General features: G+C 38.5%; 1 protein-coding gene across 1 annotated transcript; it reads left to right on the plus strand.

The window, feature by feature from the left end:
- Positions 1-3,660: 3,660 nt before the first annotated feature.
- On the plus strand, positions 3,661-8,763 carry LOC137284217 (putative ATP synthase subunit f, mitochondrial). Its single transcript, XM_067815947.1, has 4 exons — positions 3,661-3,766; positions 6,298-6,396; positions 7,983-8,099; positions 8,590-8,763. The coding sequence occupies exons 1-4, from the start codon at positions 3,688-3,690 to the stop codon at positions 8,616-8,618; spliced, it is 324 nt and encodes a 107-aa protein (XP_067672048.1). The 5' UTR covers positions 3,661-3,687; the 3' UTR covers positions 8,619-8,763.
- The last annotated feature ends 644 nt before the right edge of the window (positions 8,764-9,407 follow it).

Raw genomic sequence — 9,407 nt, forward strand, 5'->3', positions numbered from 1 at the left:
ATTGAAGCCTTTTATGACTGACATAGTTGCGTCCCTTCCCATCACGACTGACAATACATAACCTCGATGAGCACCCTTATACTACCTATAATCACTTGAAAACGTTGTTTTTTTCTGACATCTGGCATATTCGATCACTTATTTGAGTGATGCTGTAACAGATGTTTACATTTATGAAGGGGTTCCTCGTTACGATGAGAACGTTGGAACAGGGAGCCTATGTTGTAGAGTATCCCTGGTTGGAATAAACTCGGTGCGCCAAGAGACAGAAAGAGTTCAATTTTCCCACGGGGGTTGAGACTGATAATACAATGTGCCGTTGACCATTAATCGAGGGAACAAACAGAGCACTAGCTGCGTGGATAAGTGCGCTATAAAAATATCTTATAATAATAAATACATTTGACGACTTTCTGGAGGGCAACGACAATGTGGGTTGGAATCCCGGTTGGCACCCAGTCTAAAAAGTACTAGAAGCTGTACTTTAATAAGAAAATGTAATCCCCAAATACATTTCATCACTTTGTTTAAGGCATTGTCTGTTCACAGCTTTCGGTCCTCGTTGACGTACTAATTTACGGGTACTCAAAGTAGGCTACGGGATCTAGACTACCAGTTGTCAGACTTTCACTTTTTGTTGGATTCTCGTAAGTGAGATCGCTGCCAGCGATATGGTGCCTCTCAATAAGGGAGTGTGTTCGAATCCCGGAAGGGACTCAGCTGAAAAGGTGTTTGAACTCGTCGCATTATAATCGAATACAGAAGTTGTCGCCTCCAAAGTAAGTTCTCTGTACTGTTACGTATCATTGAAGGTGCATGACAATTCAAGGATGTCAGCTTCTTTCTTCGATGAACACCACGATTAGGAGTATATCATTACTCCTTTATCGGGTATCGTTTCTAAATGCCGTTCAAAGTGTTCGTTACTTATCATTTGTTTTACATTCCTAAGATATATAACATTGGTACGAAATGCCCTATGTGATCCTATGCGTATAAACTAAATGTTGGCCAAGACTTTTAAGTATGTCCTCTTATCGTTTACCCAAGAAACACTATGTGAAATGATGAGTTTTGTTTGATAGAAATGAACGCGTAAATAAACTGGGTAACGAATGCAAAGAATCTTTTATTTACGACAGTTTTTTTCACATGCGGTATGAGCAGCATGTTGAGTTTCGCTCAAAGGATTATTATTTTATTTACTCAAAGATTGAAGGATATATAACAACAAAACTGGCTTGAAGAAAAGTCCTTTTCTACGAAATGTGATTACTATTCATCTTTTCAACCACACAATTATTTGAGCAGTATCAGGCCCCCTTAAGTAATGGAAGGAATTACGGCAAATTTGAAGGAATTGCATCTCAAATGTAAACAAACGCAGCCCCCTAGAGAAACAATTGCAGTGATAGCGTAGTGTAGTTTAGCGGTAATAACATAAACACAACACCCATATCGGAAACAATGTCGGTAATACTTGAAACAAGATCGGCCATCTTCGGAGATTTCTCGGCTCAGTTCCGTGATTTGTCGCTCGCGTCCTGAAACTCACACAATCAAAACATGGCGTCATTGGAAGGAGTACCCGTCTATGTGAGTTTTGTTTTTAGTTGCTACTGTTTTCATTTTCATAATTATCCATCTTTGACCACCCGTGTTGAATGCGTTTAGGTATGAGGTGTTTTAGGAAAAGATCGTCACTGCAAAAGAGCGTCATAAGTCATGCCCACGGAAGTTGTTTATGTCTGAACATTGTTTGAGTGTTTCTAGTTTTTCCTTCAAAAACATCTTTCACATACACCTTTAATTCTTATGAGGGGAATATACTATCAGGTGAAATGTGTTTGCAAGTAATAGTGATAGTTTCATAATCTAAAACAAAATGGATGGGTGTATTTGAGGTGTGTGAAAATATGACATATTGCCGATCTGATCTGATTCGCCATTGATGTTTTAGGGTTATATAGTTCCATAACTTCTTTTCTTTCTTGTTGATCTTATTAGTTGACAAAACTGGAAAGGTGTTTTAGAATGCTTTGCGACAGTTTTACACTTTATTTTTTAGGGCAGTGTGACAGTGTCAGATGACATTTTGTTACTGTCCATTCCATTCCCCACATGCAATAAGATATCTGTATAAATTAACGTAAACAAAAATGTCTCAATGTAGATTTTTTCTAAAGGACAGCTGATGTTAACACGTGTTCTCGTGATACTTTTGCGTTCTTTAGCATGTTTTGGGAGGGAAGGCCGCGGTGTATCATTTATTCTTTCATTCATTCACACGTGGACTTCTTTCTTTTGTTCTTTTTCTTTATTTGTTTCATTCATTCACATAATTCTTGCTCTTAATTCTTACTATAATTCATTCATTCATAGTACAATTCTGACTGATACAATAAACTGGTTGAAGTTCTGTTAAAGAAAGCAAGCGAGTGACCTCTCCCTGGCTGTTGTAGAGTATCCCTGGAAATACCAACATTTTGGCGCCCGTGTCGTAAACACAGACTGACATGGGCACTCATATAAATTCCACAATATATTTTGCTACAATATATTGTATTGTAAGGTCTGTGGTCTTTGAGTATTGAATAGAAATTAATTGATTGCGTCACACCCAACACATCAGGGATGAGTTAGCTGCTGACTGGGAAACCTTTAGACTGTGTATCCAAACCAAAATCTCCTGTTCCATACTGAGCCATATCTGCGTCGTCCTCGGTATCTCCAGGGTGTACGTTCCGACAAGTCTCCACCATATCCTGGATGCATCTACGGCCCTCCCCGATGAATGTATTCCCTCTCATGGCTTGCTTTTTGAGCGAACCAGTCACAACTCACTTTCCCTTTTTAAATTACGTAACTGATTAAACTTGGCTGTACAAACGATGCAGAGGTACTCTGAAAGAGGTAGAAGTTTGTGCAGGTATTTTTTTATTTTAATAAACTTATTACCGTAGGTGCATCCAGGGTGTAGTGGAGAGTTATCGAAACGTATACCCTGAAGAAATCGAGGATCAGGGATAGTCTCTGTGAGGATATATCTGCATTTGCCTCAAAAGAATTTTGGTCTTGAACAGTATTTGCATATGGAACAGTTTGAAACTTGGCAAGTTCCCCGAGGAATCCAATCGCAGAAATAACCAACCAGACGTTAGTCTCATTAGATCTCTGAGTGGGCTTCTACCCTTGTGAAGATATTCTACTCGTTTCTAGAAACTTGACGTCAGCACTATAGAGTTGTTCTCATAGATATTATATGTAACGGGAAAACAGATTCAATCAGCTATTTGGCGTCATTAGCTAGTGAGTTTGTTGGGTTTTAGGTCATTCGGGTATATTGAAAGCAACAGAGCCTACCTTTAGAATACAGCACCACAAACTTTAAAAACACGTCATAATGTTCTTTTACGTACTTGAAGGCTAGGCTATGACTAGGACTAGGCTAGACCTAACGTCCTCACGAGTTGTGGTCCTGTGTTTTAAAGGTGTTCCAGCTACAGTCATAACGCAGCGTGTTTCCAGTTGTGTGTGCCCCAGTGCGTCTCATAAAGTATATTTGCAAGTGCCTGAAAGTGCATGGAGTAATTCGTATGTACCCTGGGCACGAATCAAATGCGCCCCGTGCACTATTTTCATGGTTAACGCACCGGTATTGTATCCTTACACTCATACACAACCAAGATGGGGGCTGGCGAGTATCCACCTGAGTACAACCCTAGAGTACACGGGCCTTACGTACCTGGCCGTTTCTACGGGAAAAGTATGTTTGACCAGTTTTCATTGTCTGTGCACTCTGTATTACACTTAAATATGATCTGCTTTGGTTTACTGATGATATTCGATGCAGCACATGCAAGGTCATGCCGGTCGTCTTCACAGGGTATCGATACATAGAATGTGGTGTTGTGCCAACCAACATAATTATTTGAGAATCCCATTTGATCATCACGTATTTAGTTCTGTATCAATCTGAGCACACGTGGGTTTATGAAACGTAGCCTTAATCCCAATACTTATGTGACAACGAATCATTTACTTTGAGACAGTGTTATGTCCCGAAATGATGTTTGTAGTAATAGGTTATGGAATAGCCAGGGTAGAATGATATGTGATGTATTAGCAGGGCCTTGGTCTCCAATACAGTTGTTGGTATGTGTGGTGTAGTTGACTTGTCTCTCAGAAGAAGGACAGTGCTCAGTCTATTGTCAACAAATTAAGTGCTTTCTGACATTAAGTTCAGAAAGAGAGACAAAATATCCTTGTATGGTGATTTTCATACTTTAAAAACAGTCAGTTGAACAACAGCAAGACAAGTCACTAATGTATTGGAGACAACCTTATCTGAAGCAAGAGCCATCATCAAAGTATTTGTGTGTGTGACACAATAACATACATCTTGTAGTAGCTAGTGTAAACAGTGTATATCATCCAAAACCAAGTAGTCCAGTGGTAAATGTAGAGCTAAGCAATGTACAAGGACAAAACTGTAGAAAAGTTCCTGCTACAATTTACATGCATGGTGAAAATTGCCCATAAATACTGAAATAATTATTTAAAGTGAACACATGTTGGAAATTGGATGTCTTGGCTGATTGTTTGATCCCGGCACTATGGTAACTTGAACCCGTAGTTGATGTTTTCTCATTTCGTATGAAATATGCTGACTATTGTGAAAAAAACCCAACAAATTCTAGTCACTAGTTGTTTGTTGTAATATGGACAGAAATAGATATGAAATTTCAGATTAAATGACACATAATCAATCACTTTGTACTAATTTTCAAAGAAGCTTCGGTGAAAGATTTAAGGTACCAACAGTACTTTATTAGACGATAATATGTTCTTTTTTTCCCATTGCATCACAATGCCTTGGTGTCACTACGCCATTCTATTCTGCCCCCTCGTAATCGAATGCTTTTGCATTACGTCACAATGAAACCAAGGTCACAGTGCATGTCAGTTGTCATCACCTCGTACAGCCTGCTACTGTAAACTACTCCATTACATCCCGTTTTTTGGTTTGCAGTTGTGTCACTCAGCTCACTTTGTCAGAATCACACCCCAAACAAGGCGAGATTAAAAAAGCTTAATCAATCAACCTGATAATACGGCTTATCCATGCCGCAATGCTTCTACGGGGAATCCCCCACCGACAGCTGTGCCGCCATGACGTCTCAGCATGAGAACACTCCTGTGACGTCACAAATAACACCACTACCAAGATTCTCTCTATAAAAAGGCATGCGCGTCGCCAGTATCTCCGTCTGATGAGTACACTTCACATGAAACGCGTAACCAAGATACACCTCAACCGATCAGGCCCAGTGTAATCACACATTTGCTTAAGATTAATCGAACTTATCCTTAGAAAGTATTAAATTTGCCATCAAAGATGTAAAGTTCGCTCTACCCCAACATGTTTTGTAATAAAGTATGGTTTTATATATAGTTAATAGTGCTGTTCTCATGCTTTAATTGTAATAGTTCAGGGCAAAACTATACTTTATTAGAAAACACATTGGAGTAGAGTGAACTGTATTTCCTATATTTCCACAGCACAAGATGGTTTTTGCCATGTAAGATTCATGTGTCATGTAATCTTGGGTAATGGCATGTAGAAAAACAACCTTACACTCCAGAGTGCCTTGACTTATCAAAGTGTGGATTGTAAGCATATTTTGAACTGTCATTTTCAAGTTCACCCGTATGAACCTTTTCCAAATTTGTAAGTCTTAAAAAATACTGAGGGCAGAACAGATTGTTAAGGACCTATACCAATTGTTTGATGCAATTACAAGTAAAATGAAAAACTGAGTGCTTCAAATATACTCAGTGAATGTGTGTTCTGATATCCTGACTGTGTGGATTGTTGATTATTATGTTGTTGATATGCATTTTGACCAGACTTAGTTATTTACATGAATTGGGAAAGGCAGGGGCCATGGGCCATGGGCCATTAAGCACATTAGAATAAAAAATATCCCATTAATATTCTGAAGTTTACAATTGATACAAGGGGAAGGGCCCATTCTAAATTCTGAAAATGGCCCTTTGTCAAAGTTCTCCCAATCCCTGTATATACAGACCACTGCATTATTGTTGACTATGAATATTCACTTATTCTAAAGTTTGACAGCCATAAGTCATTCACTTCTTCGGCTATGTTATTACATTCTGTTCAGAACAAAACTTTCATATAAAATTTGGTGATTCCTTATGACACATGTGCAAAAAGAATATCTTTCAAATGTTCTCATGTGAGACTCCAACCCCTTTATCCCATGCTTACAGAGGATATACCCATTGGAGATGTGAAGCTGGGAGAGGTAGGATCATGGATCTCCCGTCGTAGCTTCAGTCCACAAGGAATTTTTGCTGCCATAAGCCGAGGTTGGTATGCACTCTGTGGAATAAGAATTGTTGGCTGCCTAACTCCAGAGTTATGCAAAATGTTGAAAATCTGGTTGAAAATTATTTGAGCTAGAAACTATAATGAATAATGGATGATTCAGACAGCTGCACCAGTAAATAGAAGGCAGTCATTAAATTCTTGCTGATATGAAAACACAGTTATTTGATATCTCTTCTTGATCTCCTCAATATATTATGTGACATACTTATGACATTTATATGAGAAAGTTTAGAGTTAGTGAACCTGATAAACATTGGGACATAGTTATGGTGAATATGGTATAACAACACCTCTAAAGCCTCACGGGAAATGACAATGTTTCCACTAACTTTTCAAACCACTGGTACAGTGTACCAACAGCAATGAATGTTTTTGGCACATTAAATTTTTCAGCAGTATTTTACTATAACCTGTACTTGATAAGATACATCCTGCACCCCCACCTGTACCCCCCTCGTCAAAAAAACTAATAAACAAAATGGCCTCATGTTGACTATCGCTTTCATAGCTGTCTTTCAAAGCCAATTTTTGTTAATTAATGCCCCCAAGAGTAAATCAGTTTACTAGCTGCTCCACATATTTGACAAAACATTTGAAGTTTCCCTTGTTGATCGTTTTTGGTACATATCCAGCAAAATGTGTGAGGCCAGTCATCATCAAACTAGTTGATTCTGTTCTTATTACTATGACAGATTGAATCAATTTTGCCATGAATGTTGTTACTAATGTCACCAGTTGCTTCCTCACTTTCATTAGCCTTACATTTTGGCAAATGAGTTTGACCCGTACCAAAAAAGAGGACAGTGTCATCTCCTTTCGAGGTGCCATTTGACCCGCTTTGAAAGCCAGTCGAAACCACTTGTATCATTCTGCCAGACAGGGAGGATACGAGTTGTTGCAAACCACTTTCTCAGCCAGTCAGAATCATGGAACATCAGTATGCCAAGGTTACTTTGGGGACATCTATGTACAGATCAGAGAGATATCCATTATTTATTTAGTGGTGATGAGACAAAAAAGTCAGATAATTTTATGGCTCAGTGTGTTTCTAATGTATGACTACCACCACTTGTCTCATAGCAAACTAGCTGCATATGATTTGTAATGGTACACTAAACCAACAGCATTTGAGATTACCACTACAAGGCATACTTTACTGGGGAAACACCGGTAATTGCCAATAAACGGAAACACTGAAAAAGAGTTGTCGTCAGGTGCTCAAGACTTTTAGAACACATTTAAATCTACCTATCCTTACTTTATAACAAGCTGTTATGCTAGTGAATTTGGTATAATGTTTCAGGAGAAAAATTTATGATGTGATAGTTTTTATGTATTTTGTTCCAGTTATTTATAGAATCACACCACAGTCTTTCTGCAGTTCTTTTAGTGAACTATGATTTTGGTAACGTTAGTTATGAATAGCCTTAGGACATTACGTTTTATAAAATGCTAGTCTTAGAAGGGTGGCTCCCAAGGTGCCTAGCCAGATTAGGAGCTTCTATCACATGAGGCATTTAATCATATTTATTTTTATGCTGATGTTTCCTTTTTTGTTGATTAGCCAACTGGCACTGGGCTGAGAAGTACTTGCTTGTCAAGAGGGGTTCTGTGGCCCCATTGGTGCAAGTGTGTGTAGGATTGTCCGTTTTCTACTACTTTCTACAGTACAGAGCCCACAGTGAGTGTCTTCCATCATTTTGATCAGACATTCCATTCATATTAATATCAACTCATGATTAACTTTGGGAATAGTTTTTGTTTTTGGTTTGGCTATTAACAGTGTCAAGAGGAAAAGAACATTATAGTTATCTGTGTTCTTGCATAACTGAAAATATATGATGAAAGGTTTTGAATAATTGTCAGGAGTTCAGCCCATTTATCGTTTTGACTTTGCAAAAGGTCTGTCCATGCTGTGAGTGCCCACACAGCTTCCAGATAGACACAGATGACTGAACGTAGAAATATATTGTTTACAGTTTTAACCAGAAATATCAGGAACTGAAACATGGACCTGAATTTACTTTTCCCAAGAACCTGTCCAAGATCGGTGAATCTCGTCTCATTCTCTCAAGGCTACCCAGCAAAAAATGGATGACTGGTCTTTTTCTGGTTTTGCATCTCCTTAAAATATTCCATGATGCCAGTTTTTAAAATGTCCTTTGTTTCAGCAAATCACCGTCACACCAAGTACCATTAACTTCTAACGGCCCTAGCCCCATGTGTGTTGAGAGAGGATATACTTGTAGCAGCCATGTTGGATATCAGTTCTTCATTTCGGATGGCCTCAGTGTTATTCAGTTGACCAAATGTAACTATACAAAATAAATTGAAAGTTGATCTGATTTGTTTTCTTTACTTATTATTATTAGAACTGGTTGTCTGACCAGACTTAGGTTGTTTGTGCTTATGGACATATTGGAGGGAATACATTTGGAGGAAGGGGTGTGTTTGTCTGTGTCTCCTACATGTGATGACATATCCTGCTGAAAATCAAATCTTGTACAATGTAATGACACTATATATATCTGCCGAACAGATAGTTTTATTTATTAAATTATCAGCTAGGATTATATTCAGCCATTGCAGATTCTCTAATCTGTCTGAACCTTTGTTATCTACATGGTAGTGGGCAGACTGCTATATATTTTAGGACAGCCAAGCCCATGTCATAACTGGACTGTTGCATAGGATGCTACAAGCAAAACAGATTCAAAAACAAAGTCTTTCAAGCAAAGAACCAATGTTGCATGTACATCCAAACTAAGATAAAGACATGTTCCTCATGTCATTACATGAAGTATGAAGGTTACTGACGACACATGCATGAAGGATGGGTCATCATCAGTGTCCTCAAGTACATGCATATCCAGTATCTCAGCATGCCCTTGTCAGTACAAATGAGTCTGCGATTGAGCTTGCCAGAAATCATGAAGATCTTTTCACTCCATGTTTTGTGTGCCTTCCTTGCAATCATATTGGTAACAGT

Source organism: Haliotis asinina, chromosome 5, assembly GCF_037392515.1.
Source record: "Haliotis asinina isolate JCU_RB_2024 chromosome 5, JCU_Hal_asi_v2, whole genome shotgun sequence".
NCBI classification, from domain to species: Eukaryota; Metazoa; Mollusca; class Gastropoda; order Lepetellida; family Haliotidae; genus Haliotis; species Haliotis asinina.

What these genes read in the sequence shown, in the direction of transcription:
- LOC137284217 (XM_067815947.1), top strand. Translation starts at nt 3,688, where the DNA reads ATGGGGGCTGGCGAGTATCCACCTGAGTACAACCCTAGAGTACACGGG. An exon ending in TGGCCGTTTCTACGGGAAAA is followed by an intron (nt 3,767 to 6,297) that starts GTATGTTTGACC and finishes CCATGCTTACAG; the next exon opens with AGGATATACCCATTGGAGAT. An exon ending in TCTACAGTACAGAGCCCACA is followed by an intron (nt 8,100 to 8,589) that starts GTGAGTGTCTTC and finishes CCTTTGTTTCAG; the next exon opens with CAAATCACCGTCACACCAAG.